Source organism: Hemitrygon akajei, chromosome 15, assembly GCF_048418815.1.
Source record: "Hemitrygon akajei chromosome 15, sHemAka1.3, whole genome shotgun sequence".
In the NCBI taxonomy this organism is placed as follows: Eukaryota; Metazoa; Chordata; class Chondrichthyes; order Myliobatiformes; family Dasyatidae; genus Hemitrygon; species Hemitrygon akajei.
This window is the reverse complement of record NC_133138.1, coordinates 8,042,346-8,062,650: the sequence shown is the minus strand read 5'-3', so window position 1 is coordinate 8,062,650 and position 20,305 is coordinate 8,042,346. Positions and strand designations below refer to the sequence as shown.

At 39.0% G+C, this 20,305-nt stretch overlaps 1 protein-coding gene across 2 annotated transcripts; it reads left to right on the top strand.

Moving 5' to 3' along the window:
* Window positions 1–1,684: 1,684 nt before the first annotated feature.
* On the top strand, window positions 1,685–19,761 carry LOC140739151 (ubiquitin-conjugating enzyme E2 A-like). 2 transcript variants are annotated; one of them, XM_073067137.1, is made up of 6 exons: window positions 1,688–1,893; window positions 8,782–8,862; window positions 10,576–10,601; window positions 11,333–11,422; window positions 16,085–16,173; window positions 17,198–19,761. In XM_073067137.1, exons 1-6 carry the CDS (start codon window positions 1,850–1,852, stop codon window positions 17,324–17,326), a joined length of 459 nt encoding a protein of 152 aa, XP_072923238.1. In that variant the 5' UTR covers window positions 1,688–1,849; the 3' UTR covers window positions 17,327–19,761. The 2 variants fall into 2 exon arrangements, with proteins under 2 accessions (XP_072923239.1, XP_072923238.1); XM_073067138.1 differs by lacking the exon at window positions 11,333–11,422 and having other exon boundaries at window positions 1,685–1,893.
* Window positions 19,762–20,305: the final 544 nt, after the last annotated feature.

Below are 20,305 nucleotides of genomic sequence, written 5' to 3'. Positions count from 1 at the left end.
TCAGATTCCATCTTGTTCAAGATATTCATTGTCTATCACTTCTGTGGTGCTAGAACTTGCCATTTAATCAGACTATACCTGACTATCGTCTAGATCTTGCCACTGCAAGCTCCATTTGTTGTAAACACCAATGAAAAAGGTGCGATCATGGGTAACCATCCTCATTTCAGATTTTATGAAGGAACTTCATTGACAAGTTGGTTAAAGATGTTTGGGATTTAGGACATTGTCCTGAGGAACACCATGGGATGGGTTTGATTGCTGTCAAACAATGACAAACATCATCCTTTGCAAGTGTGACTCTTCTTCCCTTGATACTCATGAGGTTCTATTAATCATTGCTCCTTAATGTCACATACTGTCAAATGTTCCGAGAGCATTTAGAATTCAGCTTTTTGGTCCTTGTTTGCAACCAAGATAGTAGTTGGGTCCAGAGCCAATTGGCCCTGCAAAATGAATTATCAATGACTCATCAGCAGTCAGCAAGTGCCACTTTACAGCATTATGAACCACACCTTCTGTATCTTTCATGATGGTTGGAAGCAGACTGACTGAGCTATAATTAGTCAGATTGGATTTATTCTGCTTTATCCAAACAGGACAGAACAGGCCTATTTTCTATATTGCAAGTGTTGTAACTGCACTGTACAGCATAGCTCATGGTACAGCTAATTTTGGAATTCAAGTCTTCGATATTGCAGTTCGAATTATGTTCGGCTGCATAAACTTCCCCTAATCCCTTGCTTTCAAACGTTTCTTGATGAGGTATGAAGCTAACTGGGGAAAAAGGAAGCAGAGACTTTCAGCATTTCTGGTTAAGCATAGTTGGGAATAGATGGTCGACTTGGTGAAAAAGATGGCCAATGAACCACTATCCCGTTGAATGTGTTAACCGCAGTAATTTAATGTAAATTGCAGCAAATCTAATTCAACACCATCTTCTCAAGGGCATCTAAAGATGAACAATGAATGTTTTAGCAACAGATAAAAGGCAAACAGTGCCTTATATTGTTTTTGTTTTCTGTGAATGCAATTTAATTCCCAGGTTCGAAAAGACTACTGTTGTGTCCATCAGGCACCTGAAGCACTACGAAGTTGTTAATGGGAGCGTGTTGGCTCAGTTTCAGCATACCGCCCCGGGCCCCGGGCCCCGGGCCACAACGCAAGTTTCCATCGAGCGCATCAGCAGCGCCCACAAGCCCTCCGTCCTTCCGAGATCACGCCTTCCCTGGTTACTAGGCAACGCACTGACGTTCTGAGATTACGTAAACAGTCATAGCGCCAAGTTTGGTGACGCATAGCCGGGGCGGGGTTCATCCACCGAAAGAAAGGAGGTTATAATGGTTAGTGCAAAGTATATATTTAAAGAGCAAACTGCAAAAAGAAAACTTTTCAGTAAAAACGGCGGTAAAATTATTACTAAAAGTGTTAAAAATTGTTCAAGAATGTAGTAAAATGAGATATAGTAAAAATCTAATGTCTGAAATGAAAGAAATCTCCACATCTGAAAATGGACTCGGTCACAAACTCCTTTCCGGTTTGTTTTTTGTTCCCATTACTGATTGGTCAATGGGCGAAGTAGAAGGCTATGATTGGAGCACTAACTCTGACACGGGATTGGTTCGGATCTCCCTCGTCTCCGTAATGTGACTGGGTAGATTAATATAGCTGCGGCAGCTGATTGGCTTGTCGCGACAGGACGGAACCGTCCGGACTCGGAGGCTGCTGTTTACGGGGAGTAGTCGGGGCGGGGATCGCTGGTGGCTGAAGCCGGAAAGACCGGACGGGATCTTTTGTTGCTGCGAATCTGGGATACTTAAATAATTAGGTGACTTGCGGAAACCCGACAATGTCCACTCCGGCGAGACGGCGTCTGATGAGGGACTTTAAAAGGTGAAGAGGGATTGCGCTGCGTTTGTGGCCGGCCGGCTGTCTCTGGGGCCTCGGCTCGGTGGACGTAGGGTAAACCGGTGATGTAAGGGTCCCGTGTGCGGCATGCCTGGTATTGTGGATGAAACTCGAGAGTGTAGCCAGCCTCTGGGGATTAAATTTGGTGTGACTTGTAGTGTTGATATGGAACAACGCCTGCGTGGCCTGGTCCTGCAGAGTAAATAAAGCGAGTAATGCCATAGAAGCATTGATAGTGGTGACTTTATTCGATTATATATTTTTCTTCTGCCGCAAAATATTGTCGACCACTAGGTTAGGTTTCTGCTGGAAAGTGTGGGCTGGCTGGTTCCTTTGTTCAGTATAATTTAATGACCTAAAACTGATCACATATTCATTAAAACTGGGTAAACGGTGCTACTTGTTTCTTTTTACATTATAGAGATGTCCAATATTTTGCAGCACATTTTTCTTTCTTCGTTTACCCCCCCCCCCCCCCCCACCCCACCACACCACCACCAGGATGTGTGGTTTCACGGATGTCAGCAGCCCGCTTGTTCCCTTGGCAATCCTCTTATTAACCTGAATTGTAGATGTTATTAAAGTTCTGTCATGTGCTTCCCGGCAGGAATCGCAAATAAAGTGGCGCTGTAGTGTTGGACTTCGAAAGCCAGATCAGGCATATTGGAGCCACCTATCCACAAATGTGCCTGTCAAAAGTGTGTTCATCGTTTGATCAGTGTGCCAGCAAAGACTTGGACCATATGACAGTGTTTAAAAATCAAGTGAACAGCTCAGTAGCTGTGATCTTTACCCTTTATACTTATAAGAACCTACTGTATATGGTCAATGCATCCAAAGTAGCAGAGAAGAATCACTATTCCACTTTAGAATTCCACTTTGGAGAGAATCACTATTCCACTTTGCCTCTGCAGGAGTGAAACAACACCAGTGTCTTATCCCGAGCTAACATCCCCAGTTTTGATGCCCTAATTATCCTGCTGCTTTGGTTGTTCTCAAACCCAACACCAAACTCCCAAAACAGACATACTGCTCCAATCTTAATACCCACTAACTCATAAATGCAGGAGGTGCATTGCAGTTCATGTCGTGAGCACATAGCAGCCCTGTGTAAATAGTGGCAGGAACATGCAAGCTTTTAGAATACTGGAAAGTTAAGATATTGAATCAGAAGTGAAGATCTAATTGGTGGAGGAATGCAGTCTCTGCCTGAAACATCAACTGTCCATTCCCTGCTACAGATGCTACCTGACTCTTCGAGTTCTTTCAGCAGTTTTTTTTGGCTTTCAAAGTACTGACCCATTTGCTGTCTTTATGGCAGAATCAGTGGATTCCATTTTGACCTTGTACCAGCCACCCCAGATATCCTGCCGCCCTTTATCCTGAGAGACTATCTTGGGAGAAGATAGTCATGATGAAGGGTCTCTGCCCGAAATGTCGACTGTTCACTCTTTTCCATAGATGCTGCCAGGCCTTCTGAGATCCTCCTGCATTTTTTTTGTGTCTGCCGCATCGGATTTCCAGCATCTACAGATTTTCCTGTGTTTGAGAAAATATTAGCAATTATGTTAACTTCATTACTTCAAGGCACAAGCAGAGTCACTAGTAATCAATAACAATTCACTCTGGTCTTGTGAAGTGCAAAATGATGTCAGATGTGCTGGTCATATTTGAAAATAAGATATTCCAATTGAACTGAGAATTTTCAGTTTAAATGGTCCAAGTGCAAACATCTCCATTAAAAAGCAACACCAAACATATTATTTGTAAAAACTGTAATCTAAGGAAAACAAGATAACTGATCTGATGTCTAGAATTCTGTGCTTGTATGTAGAAGTGGTTTTTATTGGGGGATGAACTAAATAGTATTTCCAGTGTGCCTGTGGTTGCTCATTTAATTTCACTCTTGCTGCTGAGTCTAGGGTTCTGTATTCAGGTCCAGCCCAGAGGCTGGAACAAAGAAGTCTGCATTGACAAATTCTATGGTATAATGAGGGCGTGCTTTTTTAAAAAATCAAATATACTAAATTTTTTGAATGAGTCTCTTTAACTGGGGCTCTTGGATGTAAAAGATCCAAAGTCATTATCACGAGCAAGATTTGAAGAGTTATCCCTGAAAACAATATTTATCCCTCAATAAATATCAATAAAATGGAGTTTTTTAGGCACTACCATATTGGTGTTTGTGGGAGCTTGCCAGGAACTAATGTGGTGCCATGTATCCAATTAACACAAAGTGGCAACACTTCACAGATACTTTGTCAATTGTAAAATCTCTTGGCATATTACACAAACTTGGTATCCCAATACAAATACAACAGTTGTGCTGTAAACGGCTGTCAACTAATGGAATGCAGATAGCAGTTTTCAATTTCCTTTCCTTTAACAGCCCGTGATGAAGTTTGATCAAATATGAATGGTCTCGGTTGTTAAGAGAATATTTGAATGCAAAAGCTCTCAGAAAGCATTTGAACTTTTCTTGTAAGAAAAATAACTTGGGATTTTTATAAACACAAAGAATGGTGCAGATGTTGGAAAAAGTGCTAGAGAAATTCAGGTCAAGCAGTTTCTATGGAAAAAAAAATTAAGTCTGTTTTGGGCCAAAACCCTTCATCAGAGCTTCATCCTGATGAAAGATCTTGGGCAGAAATCTCAAAAGTTTCTTCCTTTCCATAGATGCTGCCTGACCTGGTGACTTCCTCCTGTATTTTGTGTGTGTTCCTCTGCCTTTTTCTAATTCTCTTAGTTTTTACCAAACTCTTCAAGGTCAGTCAGTTGCATTTGACATGTACTCTGTATTTAAGTGGCACTGTTAGTTTGCTGTCTGGTGTTGTTCTGTAATCAAGCAATGAAGAAATGTTGCATTGCTTTTGATATGTATTTGTCCACCCACACCTTGAATACATTAATTCAGAGATCAGGTGCAGCCTGACAATTCTTGTGTTTAACACTATCCCCAGTAGACACAAAGGTGGTGCTAGAATTTAATCGATTAACTATGCAGTTTACCATAGCTTGTCAGGTTACACTTGTATTGAGTGATCACCTGCTATCAAGGTAATCATGTGCCGCAGGTTATATATGCTGCTCAATCAGTTTTGACATTGGTTCTTACTGGTATTAGTGCAGTTTTTGTCTTGCAGCCACCTTTTCTAAATGAGGAAAGGGAGGAAAAGGCAGTAACAGTTAATATGACAGCCTTAATAAGATGGAGAAACCTCTTAAGGAACTCCACCTGTGGGGAAGAAACAGATACTTAACCTTTTAGGGCAGGTTAGATGACAAGTATTTTGAAAAGGTTTTCATTTGTGCCTTTGAAAAAATTTGAACTGGAGAAACAAACAAGATGAGCCAAGATATCTCAAAAGTCAGACGCAAGTAGTAAAACAGACCAGAGAGATGAAAGTAGACTGAAGATGGAGTATGAAGTAAAGTAAAATAGGAGTTTCATGTGGAGGTAGGGTGAGGGCAGTTTGTAAAGGGATTTCTACAAAAAGGTGATTTTTAATTAAGACATTTTGTTCCCCTTCCCAGCAGGAAATTAAGCCTCAAGTCTTTGCATCTCACTGGCTGCTTAAGCGCTGGTGTCAAAGGGATAGACAGTCTATTTTTACAGTTACTGGTTGTCACAGGGGTACCAGGAATATAAATGTTACTCTTTGTCCTTTCTCGGTGCATTTATTTGAGAAGGTTGCAAGTTTCAGTATTGTCTCTGATTTAAGCCCTGTGTTCCAAAGCTCCCTATTGTTTCAGGAAACATCTTATAAATGCATTTTCTTTTTTTTTCAGACACATTTCTCTTTTAAATGTCCTCTTTCCAAGTTCCCTTCTTCCTTGAGACTACATGTTTTTTTTTCTGTCAAGATTAATCTATTCAAACAGTGAATATTTCTGTGTGGCCTGTGTAATGAGTGGCTATAAACGGTATGCTAAAAGATAGTTTGTTGTTGTGATCCTTCTGCTCGGCATCCACACAAGTAGAGTTTATAAATGAATAAGGTTTTCCTTTATTCATGAATACCAAACCTCTGCTGTCATGACAACGTATCTTTCTTTTTCAAAGGAGCCTATTTAATGGTCTTATAATAGGGGGAATAGTTTGCAAATTCATTTTTGAATGATTTGACCTTGTGTACTATCACTCTACAGAATATTAAAATATGGTATCGTGCTCATATAGCTAGTCTTGCCATTCTGATGTTCATTGTGACATAAGGAGGTAATGGTCCCTAAACAGCAGTTGAAGTGTTTATATTTTAGACTCTGCCAGGCTGTAGTTTTTGAATACTCCATGAGGAGGTTATAGAATATTGAGTGGTGCAGGAACAGCTCCTTTGCTCCATGATGTCTGTGTCACCATCATGCCAATCTAAATTAATCCCATCTGCCTGCATTCCCTGCCTATTCATGTGTGCTTAAATGCCACTTAAATGTTGCCATTGTATCTGCTTCCACTGCTTTCCCCTGCAGAACATTCCAGGTATTTACCACTTTTTTTTGGAAAAGTTATCTCAAAAATCTCTAGCCTTGGAGCGACATCCTCTGGAGTTGGACATTTCCACAGTGAGAAGAGAACTCTGAGCACGTACCCTATCCGTGTCTTTCATTAGTGTATTAACCTCTCAGTCAGTCTCTTCCACTGCAGCAAAAACTGTCCCAAGTTTGATCAGCCTCTCTTTATAGCTAATCCACTCCAACATGCTGGTTAATCTCTGTCGCACCCTCTCCAACGTGTCCATATCGCAGCAGTATTGCGGTGACCAGAACCGGGCAATGTACTCCAAATGTGGCCCAAACAAAGTTCTATAGCACTGCAACATGACTTCCCGAGTTTAACAATCAGTGCATGAAGGCAAGCATGCCATTTGCCATCTTTACCACCTCTGGTGCCACTATGGACCTGCAGATCCAATGGGAGAGCATGTAACTGAGTTAATGTTGTGGGTACTGAAAATCAAATATTAAAAGCAGATACTAAAAATACTCTACAATTTAATACATCTGTAAACATAGAAATAATTAACAGTGCAAGTCAATGACTTGCTCTTCATTGAGAAAGACTGGGGAGATGTATCAGTTTTTAAGTATAGTGAGGGGAAGGCAGCGCCAAATGGACTTTGGGCAGAGAGAATAAAGGATGCAGAGCTAATGGCTCCTTTTGCCTTCAGAGTTGAAGCTGGTTGTGGAGTAACAGACCGGGAAGTCTTTATGTAAATGGAGCCTTATAATACAATTAACCTACCCTATTCATTTCCTGAAGTGAAGAATGCAGAGGAAGAATTAACTACCAAAAATAATTTCGCAAAAAGTACTCATTATTCTTATGTGTGGCCTTTAGTGAGCTTTGTCCGTACTGTTGCTACCATTCTATACCAAGTATATTTGGAACGTGAGTGAAAGATTACTAAATGTGATGGATGCCATGCTAAATATTGATGCCCTGGTTCACATTTAAATAAAAGAATCTCCATCTAAGTTATTTTTATAATCCCATGAGTATTTAATCTTCCTCTTTGTACTGACCAGTTTCTAAAAATAACCTGTTTTACAATCTATTTTGAGGACTATTATGAATATGGATGATGCTGCAGTAATTCCTTTAGTGTTATCAGTAGGCGTTGTTTCTTTCAAAGTTTGAGAGGACCGTATTGAAAGTTATTTGTAAGAGGTAATGTAGCTCAGGCGATGAATTGTTTTTAATTAAGTATTGACATTTTCATCTGCCATACCCACGTAAGATAATTGTGAATGGTAAAATGTGGTTGACGTGAGGGGCCGCAAGCAGCACTGGCTGATGACAGAATTGGGCAGCATTTTGAAGAACCTGTTCTTGTAGAGTGAAAGCTTTGAATGGCATCCACAAAAGTGTATTGTCTTGTCTTGAGACCAGTGCATGGACATCTGGGAGCAAGTGTCTTGTTTATTTTATTTAAAAGTTGAATGCAGAGCAGGCCCTTTTGGCCTTTCGAGCCATTCTGCTAGCACCCCTCTGATTTAACCCTGGACATTTTACAATGACCAGTTAACCTACCAACCAGTATGTTTTTGGACTATGGGAGGAAACCGGAGCACCCGAGAAAATTTGCGCTTTCCATGGGAAGGATGTAGAAACTGCTTACAGAGGATGCCAAGATTGAACTCCGAGCTCCATCCTGAGCTGAAACCGCATCACAACACTGCCTTAGCACCCTAAATCTCTAATTTGCACTGAGAAGATGAACTAGTCTCGGCATTTAAAAAAAAGAATTGTCTTAAGTATTTTATTTGTTTTTGGAGATTTGATAGAGGTATATAAAATTATGATGGGTATAGATTGTGAATACAAGCAGGCTTTTTACACTGAGGAGAAAAAAAAACAGAGGACATGGGTTAAGGGTGAAGGGAGAAAAGTTTAAAGGGAATATTACGGGGGGCTTCTTCACACAGAGCGGTGGGAGTGTGGAATGAGCTGCCAGATGAAGTGGTAAATGCGGGCTCACTTTTAACATTTTAAGAAAAACTTGGACAGGTACATGGATGAGAGGGGTATGGAGGGATATGGTCCAGGTGCAGGTCAGTGGGACTAGGCAGAAAAATGGTTCGGCACAGCCAAGAAGGGCCAAAAGGCCTGTTTCTGTGCTGTAATGTTCTATAGTTCTATGTAATATTTTATGATTAAAGTTTCATAGGGCTAAGTGATTTGAAAATATTCAAGTTGATGCAACTAATCAAGTTTAATGAAATTCAGGCTCCCTCAACCTGTTTGTTATGGCTTGTACAATGCAAAAGCACTCACCAAGTAGAATAAATTTCACTTTATTCCGTTTAAGTCTTTGTATATTAATGAATCAGAGGTCTTAAATTTGCATTGTAAAATATGTTGTGTCTAACCAGGCTGCAAGAGGATCCTCCAGCTGGTGTTAGTGGTGCACCTTCTGACAATAATATAATGTCTTGGAATGCAGTTATATTTGGGTGAGTAAAAAATGCAGTGACAACTGTAATTTGCTTTTGTTCTTAACCAAAGGAGCATTCAAACAAAATGGGGAAAATACTAGTTATAATTGGAAGAAAAGAAGCGAGTTTTATTAAATATTGCAGAAAGCCCTGGTTCTGCTCAACTGATTACTTTTGGCCACACAATATGCCCCCCAGGGTGGATGCTGTCACTTGGAGCAGGCCATTTTGTTTGAGTCTCTGATTTTTGGTTAGGGTTAGTGGAGTAAGCCAACAGCTAAAAGATTTAAAGGTACTCCATATGGTTGCACAAGGGATTACAGTATGGATTTACAAGTATTCTGCAAAACTTAACTGAAGTGAATATTTGGCTGGACAAGCATTCTTTGAAACAAGCATCTGAGTGAAGATTTAACTGAGTTGCATAGAGTTATTAAAATAAAAAGTTGAAAACAAAGGATGTAGAGTTAAAGTAATTTTTAAAAGAATTAGGAAGAACTTGAGGAGCAACACTTGCACCAATGAGAGCACTGGAATTGACCACATGGAAACTAGAGCCAAAACCCTCACATCATGTTTAAAAGTTAACTGACTTAATCCATGACACCCCGGACAAAAAAGAGCTGTAAACCTCTCTTATTTTTACAATGTACTGAACTTGCAAAAGTTGAGTTACTACTTGATAAATCTTGTTATAAATTTACAAAAAAACACTTGGTTATATGGAGTGGCAAGCTGTGTATTGTCCCAGAGAATGCATTATTTGGAAACCAAAAAGAGCTGGAGTATGTTTGGTTTAAAAGTATCACAGATCTTGTATGAATTGACTTTTACCAAGACTAAAGTGAAACCAAAACAGGAGAATCAGTTGACCTTCATCAACATTGGATCAGCTATGTAGACTTTTGGGGCCGTGTTTGATCCCTGTATTGGGATACAGTTGTTGGGAATCGTTTTCCCAGTGTAAGATACTACTTTAGAGAATGAGCTTTTGACCCTAGCAGGAGAAGTTCAGTTACACTGGGTAAGGGCAGGATGAGGTTTTCCATTGGGAGTCGGTCAGTTATCATTGTCCATGCGCACCTGTGAAAATGTATGTCAGGTAAGGTAATTCGAACGTGCTTTGAATCAGGTGGGTCTGATTGAGAACACGTTTATTATCAAATAATGTGTAAATTATTCACCTTGAAGTTTGTCTGCTTACAGGCAGACACAACTGGCATGATTCAATCACTTCAGGAAAGTAGGCTAAAAATTGGCAAAATTGAAGTTGCTCTACAATTTTTGTATGACCATTACTTTTTAAAAAGTAATGACAATTATTTAATTGCTCAAGTTAATTTTGTAAGTGTAGTTATTCCATTATCTTTAAAATTTTCAAGATTCCATATTAACTTTATGGAATCTGTAAACTTTAAAACTATCTTGGTGATAGACATTAACAATAACACAATTAACATTAGCGAAGCTTCATATATAATAATTTGTGGGGGCTACAATTTGAATCCATTTTAGAATAATCATGAGATATGGATTTTTGTTGCCAGGACAATCTCAGATTACTCATTTGCTCACATGCACTGGCAGAGCAACCTTAAATTGCAAAAAAAAGTACAATGTATTGTCGCAGATTAATTTGGTTTTCCTTGGGCTGTACGCATCAGATGCTGGTACCTGCTTTTCCTAATAATTCTAATATTTGTTTTCTTTTGTTCCTGAAATTACTTCTAGACCTGAAGGAACACCTTTTGAAGATGGTAAGTGATCAAAGTAAATTGTTTTCTTTTTTTTTAAATTTGAAAAAGTAGTGGGAAAAGAGGAGGAAAATTTCACTGATCTTGGAAACGTCATTCTCCATGCCATGGCATATGTCGTTGAAGTGTGTTGCCTGAGGTGAAATGTCTTTTTGGTGTGTTTGCACTAGACATATTGAAACACCTTTTGAACGGGTGCTTCGCTGCTTAGATTGTATACTAGGTTACAGCACTCATTTTGCTCGAGTGCCTAATGATTATGCATGAAAAAATGGTATGTCTATTGATATTGTTACCTTAGCAGCAATAGGATGTCAATTATAAGTACCTGTTCTTTAGATGTAAATAAGTACTTTATACACAAGTACCTGTTATTTTGATAGATTGGAAGTGATCAGCTCTTGATACAACAATAAATTTTCCAGGGAGGATAAACATGAAACTGGTATCAGGGGTAACCTTCAGACTGACTTGCTTAGTTTTTTTATGAGGATTTGAAAATATAATGCTAATAATGTTTCCATTACTGTCCAACAAAGGAAAATTCCACAATTGCGTCTGCTCTGCAGAAGTACATTCTTCGGCATGTTTGTGTAAACGTTAAATTTTTGTTGTGCTTTGATTTACTTTGAGTATTGATATTCTGGTGATTGAATGATTAATAAACAGCCTATGTTCATGTGACAGAACATCTGTTCTTTTCATTGATATTATGTAATAATTTTTGTTTCCAGGTACTTTCAAATTGGTTATAGAATTTACAGAAGAGTACCCTAATAAGCCTCCAACTGTTAGATTTGTGTCAAAAATGTTTCATCCAAATGGTAAGTGTTGTAAATGCTTCTACAACACAGCCCTACCAGTTCTGTTTTTGCCACACACTTAACTATTACGAAGGGTCTCGGCCCGAAACGTCGACAGCGCTTCTCCCCATAGATGCTGCCTGGCCTGTCCTGACGAAGGGTCTCGGCCCGAAACATCGACAGTGCTTCTCCCTATAGATGCTGCCTGGCCTGCTGTGTTCCACCAGCATTTTGTGTGTGGTGTTGTTTTACTGGGATATTATACCATGGTGGCTTCCTTTTTTTTGTCCCTACCCAGTTTACTGTCCTTCATCAGTGAAGTCAAAATGCTGTGGATTGAACTATTATACTGAAAGTCATTTGAATAGAATTTGGAAGGTCTAACACTTGAATTGACTATATTTATTGCATCCCTCACATGCATGAGTAAAATTCTTTACATTACATCTCCATTTGAAAACAATGTGCAAACTATAGTAATTTGTCATAAATAGTTTGTATTTATTATACGAGAACAGTCAGTATGGCTTAGAAATGCAATTGTGTCAGCATGAATTAATTAGTCTGTTGGCCTGGTGGAAGAAGCTGTTGGTCCTGGCTTAGGCTGCAGTACAGTCTCCTGGGTGGTAGTCAAGACCAGTTTATTTATATAGCACATTTAAAAACAACCCACGTTGACCAAAGTGCTGTACAGATCAGAGCAGATAGCTAAAATCACAAATACAAAAAACACAGACATAACCAACAAGGCAAACAGCTTATAGGCACAAAAGAAACAACACAAGGGCCTAGGCACAAGCCAAAACTCAGCCACAGCAGGAGGATTCAAACACTAGTGAATAAAAGTAAGTTTATTCCTGGGTGGTAGCAGCTGAAACAGTTTGTGGTTGGGGTGACTCGGGTCCCCAATGATCCTTCAGGCCTTTTCTTACACACCTGTCGCTGTAAGTGTCCTGAATAGTGGGAAGTTCACATCCACAGATGCACTGGGCTGTCCGCACCACTCTGCAGAGTCCTGCGATTGAGAGAAGTACACTTAATGACAGTAAAGGAACAGTGATATATTTCCAAGTTGAAGTGATGAGTAATTGCAGTGTATTTATAGTTGGTGCACAAGTACGTAGAGAGTGAATGCTTCGGATTATGGATCTAATAGCAGTCAACAACACTGTTGTCTCTGGTGTTTGAGTCACAATCATCCAGACAAGTGTAGTTTTTCTTCACACTCCAGAAATGAATCTTGTAGATCTGGAGAGTCAGATGAGATATTCAGTTTGAATTAGTCAGTGTGTGATTTGCTTTTGTAGTCGCCTTACAAGTGGCTAGCCATTTAAGTTGCTAGTTAACAGGGGCTTTCAACTCCACGTACTGAGGACTCAATAATGGCAATACCATTAAATGTCAAAGGTTAAACTCTCTTGTTGGAGGTGGTCATTACTGACAATTCCGTAAAATTGTTATATCACAATTAAGCATGAGTTTTATTTATTTGATTTGTACATTTGGAGAGGAGCACATAATAAAGCCTCCCAGCACTTCAAGCCTTGCTGCCCAGCAACCCCAACAACCCCAGTTTAACCATAACCTAGTTCACAATGACTAATTTAACCTACCTGGTCCATCTTTAGACTGTGGGAGGGAACCGGAGCACCCATACATTCCACGGGGAGGATGTACAGGGGACGCTGGGATTGAACTCCGAGCATCCAATGGCTCGAGCTGTAAACGCATTGGGCTAACCGCTACGTTACTGTGGCACCCGCAATTTATTTGTCACATGTACATTGGAACATACAATGAAATACATAATTTGCATCAACAACCAACACAGTCCCAAAGTGCTGAGAGTGTCCCTCAGGGGTTGTCGTACTTCCAATGCCAATATAGCACGTCCACAGCTTACTAACCCTTACTGATTTGTGCCATCTTTGGAATGTGGGATGGGACTAGAGCATGTTTAGATCTTGCTATAAACAAACATAGACATATCTTCTGAGAAATTGCAAATGGAATTGAGCATTATGCAGTCGATACTAAACCTGACAGAACAAATGAGGCTGGATTACAGCTGTGCATAATTCCTGCTTGGATGCTTCAACCTCAATAATCATAACCAGTGGCAGGCTTTCACTATTGGCATTTATTTCCACTGAGTTCATTCTTTGATGTCACGTTCAGTTAAATGTTGTTTTGATAATAAGCAGAAAATTTTGTGATTTCTCTGAAATTTAGCTCCTTTGTCCATCTAGTGAATAGTGCAATGTCATTGTAAAAAGCCAGATTAGATTTGTGCAGCTTTTTGTTGACAGTATATAGTAGGACATTTTCCACTGTGTTGGGTGGATGCCAGTGCTGTAAATTGGACTGGAACAATTTTGCTGGAAGTACAGTTCTAGAGCACAGGTTGTCAGCACTATAGCCAGAATATTGCCTGGTCCCACAGCCTTTGATTTATCCAGTATTCTACTATTTCTTGTAATAAAGTAGAAATAATCTATTTAATTGAATACTGGCTTCTTTGGCAAAAATTTTGAGGAGATTGTCACCCATCTCCATTCCCTGAGGTTGGCAGAAGATTGATTTTTTTTTTAGCCATTACATTGTGGAATTTGCCATTTATTATGGATGGGGACGACCTTGAATTGGTACCTCCTATTTGCTGTTAATTATCGAACTGCATTCATGATCGGATGTGACAGGACAGCAGAGCTTTGATCTGGTCTGCTGTTCCTGGAATCAGTTTACAGTCGCTTGCTACTTCTGCTCTGGTGTTGCAGCTTTGCCCACGGTTGTTCCAGGAAAATGGTTCCACACTCTTTGTTGAGCTCGGGTTGCTCTGCTGACTTGCGTGGCATGACGAACGTGCTGAGCGTATCAAGATGGAACAAAGAACTACAAATGTGCTCAGCTTCCAAAGTCAGTGTGCAGTGTACATTGCCAAGGGATCAATGGATCAGATCAAAACTCAAGGGAAAGCACTCCAGTGGCTGGAGTCAATAGTGTCTGTGATTGCCATGCGATTTTCTGAGCCTCCTCGCTGACAATTAACACAGCCATAGCTCAAGGATGGGTGGCTTGTCCACTGCTCTATTCTCTCTACACTCATGACTGTGTGGCTAGGCACAGCTCAAATGCCTTCTGTTGATTTGCCAGTGACACCACTGTTTCATGGCAGATGACTATGAGGAGGTGTACAAGAGTGACATTGACTGGTTGAATGGTGTCCCAACAGCAATCTTGCACTCAGTGCTAACAAGTGCAAGGAATTGATTGTGGGCTTCAGGAAGGGGAGGTTGTGAGAACACTCCTCAATCCTTACTTATTGAGGAGTCAGCAGTGGAAAGGGTGAGCTGCTTCAAGTTCTTGGGCAGCAACATCTCAGAATATATCCTGGTCCCAACATATTGATGCAGTCACGAAGAAGGCATGCTAGTGGCTATACTTAATTAGTTCTTTGAGATCTGGTATGTCACCAAAATTCTACAGATGTACCATGGACAGAATTCTGACTCATTGTATTATTGCCTGGTATGGAGGCTCCGATCACTGGATCAGAGGGTTGTAAACTTAACCAGTTCTATCAAAGGCACAGCCCTCTCCAGCATCAAGGACATCTACAAAAGCCAGTGCCTCAAAAAGGTGCTATCCATCATTAAAGACCTTCCACACCTAGGACATGTTCTCTTCTTATTACTACCCTCAGGGAGGAGGTACAGGAGCCTGAAGAACCGCACTTAATGTTTTAGAAAAGGTTTCTTCCCTTCTGCCATCAGATGTTTGAATGAAGCCATGAGTACTACTTTGACATTCCTTTTTCACATATTACAAATACCAGCCTTGCAAATGATATTAGCTTATCAAAAATAAATATTTTCAAGGATATTTCCTAAATATTGCATTCAAAAGAGGTGAAGTATTTAGTAAAGGTTATATGGAATGAAAGAAGCAAACTTGCTAATTTTTAAGCTTCTTGTACACATTTTAAACCTGAGGTCATTTATGCTGGAATTGCTGTATTGGTAATTTTTTGAGAGACTGAATGGGGTTGGCATAGAATTTTATGCTTTAAAACACAAGTACTTCGAGACAAGCATGTTGTTGTTTTTTCCCTATGTTGTTAATTTTGCATAACCAAAGAGGTGTGGTGAAATGCTCATCATGATCATATCCGCATTTGCCATAAAACTTTCAAACTGCTTACTGGCTAAGTTTGTTTCGGGTACAGTACCTGACCATCATGCATGTTTGTATGGCTACCTGTCTAACTACAGCCCATTATTATTAATTTTTTGGCTACAGTCTTGTTAATTTCCAAGATTTTAAATTCAGATTTTAAGTACAGTCCCAGTACTCTTTTTTTGCAGATAGAAGTTAGGACAGATAGGATGGGCTGAGTGTGTTCACATTGGAATTTGCATGCCTTAATAATTCTATCATTTTGCGAGGGTATTAGCTTCAACTATATGGCGCACACAACTTGCTGATAACCATCTTACCATTATAAATACATATTTGACCACTTATCATTTTTGGGGTCCATTATTGCTTCTGCCCAATCAGTGGTTGATCATTTTGCTTGTGTTTTATATGCTAAAATCAAAGGAACAAACCTACTGCAGATTTTGCATGTAACTTTTGGTCATACTGTGAGAAACAAGTTTTTCCAGTGTTCTGTGCTTATAGTTTATGCAGATGGAAGTATATGCTTAGACATTCTTCAGAATCGTTGGAGTCCAACCTACGACGTTTCTTCAATTTTAACATCTATTCAGGTAAAATTTCAATTTTTAAGTATTATCTCTTGGTCAACCAATCCATTCTAATTGCTTCATAGATGTTATTCTGCACTCTTTGCCACCTGCAATTGATGCCTATAATCAGCTCATCTTAAACTTGTCACATTTATATATTTAGAATAGTGATCCCAGCACTACTTTGTGACATTCCATTGTTTTCAGCTCTACACCTTTGCCAATGAGTAATCTAATGGCCATCTAATTTCTGTACTTTAACTTCCACTGTCATATTTTGCTTTGTAACATTCCTTATCCTCTGCGGAAAATTTCCTTTCTCGCCCATAATTTACCCTACTTCTTAAAGCCATCTTTTGTTATGAACTTGTTTCCTCACTGTTTTTCATAGCCATTGAGTCATTTGTGCTTTACTATTTTCTATGTCCTGCTGGCTCTCATTTGTAGGAACTTATGGAGAAGAAGCAATGGTGGGCTGTTTGGACCTTGTACCTATGCAGACCCAAAGTTTCCAGAGCTGCAGGAACTCTCCCCTTGCATGCCAATGATTTCCATCAACTCCCACATACTACAGCTGCACCTCCTAATCTGCCCTGCTGCACTGCACTTGTCTTAAATTTAGTTATTAAATATTTTAATTTTGTTTAGTACCAGTTTGTTATTGTCTAAGTACAGTAATTTTCACACTTGTTGGATCTATTTGAGAAAAGATTAGGATGAACCAATTGATGCAGTATATTTATGCTTTCAGGAACTTTGATAAGGTGCTTATGCAAAGATTTAATAAAATTTGACAGTACTTCATTGGGGGGGGGGTTAATAATCCAGATTATCAGGAATCTTGCATCAACTTGTTCCTAGTTTAAAATCTCAAAGCAATACACAATGCATTCCTTTATTATTGTTGCTAAGGACTGAACAGTTCAGAGAAATGGTCACTGAGCTGTAACTGGTTTAAGTGTTATTCAGTGTTAAACTTTGCTATTAAATTGAGTGTAGAAGTAACTTTCCAAAATCTAACACATTATCTCTTCTGCTTACCTAGTCGCTACTTGATGAGCCAAATCCAAATAGTCCAGCAAACAGCCAGGCTGCACAGCTTTATCAAGAAAACAAACGAGAATATGAGAAGAGGGTATCTGCTATTGTAGAGCAGAGTTGGAGTGACTGCTAACCTACAGCAACAACGATTCTCTGCCATCTGCTCAATGCATTATTTTATTTGAATAATTGCAAAATATGGTGTCATAAGACTGGCAGAAGAGTCAGCATAAGTTTTTTTGCTGACGTTCTTCAGAAATTTAACCCTTTTGACGTTTGTGCTGTTGAAGGGTTTTTCTGTTGCATGATGTGAATTTGTAAGCAGTATTTGATTAATCTGTACACTCTTTTCCTTGTTTAGGCATCATCACTGACCCATTCTTGCATCAACCAGTGTAATAGCTCCTCACTGATACAAGTGAGCGTGACTTGAATTGCTAGCAGCAGCAGTGTCTGATTTGCATTGCAATAAATTCCAATTCTGGAATCCATTATATTAAACTTATAGTTCATTATTCAATGCTGGTGTCCTGATCACCGGCTGAAACTTGAAGTATGTCTGAAGAGCAATTACAATGCAATTTGCTCAGCAACAACAGACAGCCTGTTGTGACATTGGCTTACTGGAAACCTTTTTAGGATCTTGGTGTGCATTGGTAGTAAGCAGGCTTATTCTTTTCATATAGCTTGCAATGAAACTGAGCTAAATTGACGGAAGGACACATGCCCGCACTATTGGATTTAGGAGTACTAGGGAAAGTGCATATTCATTGAATAGAAAAGCTGTACCAGCTGTCAAATCTGATTAGTTCAATGTGTTTACAGCCAGCAATTGGTCATGTAGGTTTATGAGAAAAGGTTTGAATCTGTAAAATAGCAAAAAGCAGGTGCTTCTATTATTCATGTGTACTCAGAACAATTATCTGTAGCATTGCCTTTATTATGGGTGACTAATGATTTACTACATTTTGATTACTCACTTGTGGATGCTCTTTACAAAGCACAATTACATTTAGAGATGTATTGAGGAAAATCAGCAATCTGCTTCATTTGGTGCATGTGTCAGCTTCCTGAGTCAGTTATGTTTGGAAGAGATCTCCAAATATGTAATCAAACTGTTCCAGCAAAAAGAGAACTTGCTCTTCCAAAATATTCGATTTCCCCCTCGAGGTACATATTTATGTGGGAGATTAAATCCCTTTGGTACTGACATTACTGAGTTTGGATAAGCAATGAGTGCTATTAGATAGACAAAAAAACATAACAGCCAAATCTGGTACCATTTTTTGATGCCCATCCAAGAGTTGCTTTTAATTTAAATGCAACCTAATTTTCTTCTGTTCAGTTGATAATGGTGTCTTGTATTCCAGAGAGCAAAACATCAGATTTGCTTTTTTAAAAAGCAATATCTAAAATTTTCTGTAGTTTTACGAAATGTCTAGTTTCATTTTGATGACTCGTCCCCATTTTTAGTTGCCACTAAAGGGGCAAAATTGAATGCTCTTGCACTGAAGATAATTCATTCTTGGGGATGCTCTGTGTATTGGGTTACAAGCAAGGCTGGTGGTTTCATTTAATGACACCTTATTTCAGCTGTGCAAAATTGCATACACTAACAAAACTTTGAAATAATGGTAAAAATTGAGTATGAAATGTAGAGTATGCCCAGATTATTTTCCAAATTAGCCTGTTAATGTCTTCACAAGTAAAGATTATTCCCACTAACAACCACTTTTCTGACAAGCAGCCAAACTTGAAATGAATTATTTTAAAGAAAAAAGAAACATACTGAGCCACCTTTACAGCTGAAACATGAATTGCAGCTATCGTTATCAATATGTGCTTAGTCAGAGCCACAGTCTGTGTATTTTCCAGGAGGAAATTTTCACAGGCCTTACCATGATGGGGATTGTCACCGTGGTGAGCTGAGTTGTTTGGGTGACCATCTTCTCCCTTTTGAGGAGCTGTGGAGATTGGTTTGGTGATGTGTATGTGTGTGTGAAAATACTTCTAATTTGTTTTCTGCTTTTGCTATAATGTACTCTTGTAATTTTTTTTCCAAAGGTTACATTTTCTGCTATTTTGTGAGAATTACTGTTTATGCTGTATAAAGAACTTTTATTCTTATTTTGTAAAGATGTTACGTTTAAATCTTAGCCCCTTTTAAGGTGCATCAAACATTTTTGTACTTTACAATGCTTTTTATAAGGAAGTGAGTAAAGGAAATGTATTTATGATTCCATTCAAGCAATTCAATAGTAGTTATTGGTCACCATCTATTTTACTGAAGAAAACAAATCATTTAGTCACTTAACAGGTTTTATACAGGAGGTGATTAATGATATTTGTAATGTTTGTTGTGATAGTGTGTTTTTGTTTCTACTCGTCTTTCTTGGAGACTTGAAAAGCAATTGACGGGCTTGTGTTCCATTTTTATAAGGCAACACTGCGAGAATGTTTCCAGCCCCCAGGGCTTTGATTTCATGATGCTTATGTTGTACAATATGTATTGATGCAAAAACAGTTTCAGATTTTTTAAAATAAAATCTTTGTGAATATCCTTTGAAATTAATAGTGGTAAACCTCTTTTAATGAATGTGAAAAGACAACAGATAACTTGAACTGAGGAGAGTTCTTTGAGCCATCCATAGTAACTGCTTGTTTAAAATTTTAGTCTACACTTCTGCTACTGCAATTTATTGTCAATACTTTTTTCAGCCATCTTACTTCCAGATTTAAAAAAAGTTCCTTTCAGTTCAAAGTAAATTTATTGTCAAAGTACGTGTATGTCATCATATACAACCCTGAGATTCATTTTCTTGTGGGCATACTCAATAAGTCCACAGTAGAATAACCTTAATAGCATCAATGAAAGACCATTTGTCTTTTGTTCAACCAGTGTGCAGAAGACAGCATACTGTGCCAATACAAAAAGAAAATACTAATGATATTTATTGCTTATGTATTTATTAGTGGAAACATTTCAATGATGGGGCAATTGAAGTTGAGTGAGGTTACCCCCGTTGGTTCAAGATGGGGGCAATAACTGTCCCTAAACCTGGTGATGAGACTCCTGTACCACCTTCCTGATGGCAGCAGCAAAGAGAGAGCA

Excerpts from the sequence above, each read along its gene's own strand:
- LOC140739151 (XM_073067137.1), top strand. The coding sequence starts at position 1,850 with ATGTCCACTCCGGCGAGACGGCGTCTGATGAGGGACTTTAAAAG. Across the intron at positions 1,894-8,781 it reads CTGATGAGGGACTTTAAAAG|GCTGCAAGAGGATCCTCCAG; the intron begins GTGAAGAGGGAT and ends GTGTCTAACCAG. Across the intron at positions 8,863-10,575 it reads TGGAATGCAGTTATATTTGG|ACCTGAAGGAACACCTTTTG; the intron begins GTGAGTAAAAAA and ends AATTACTTCTAG.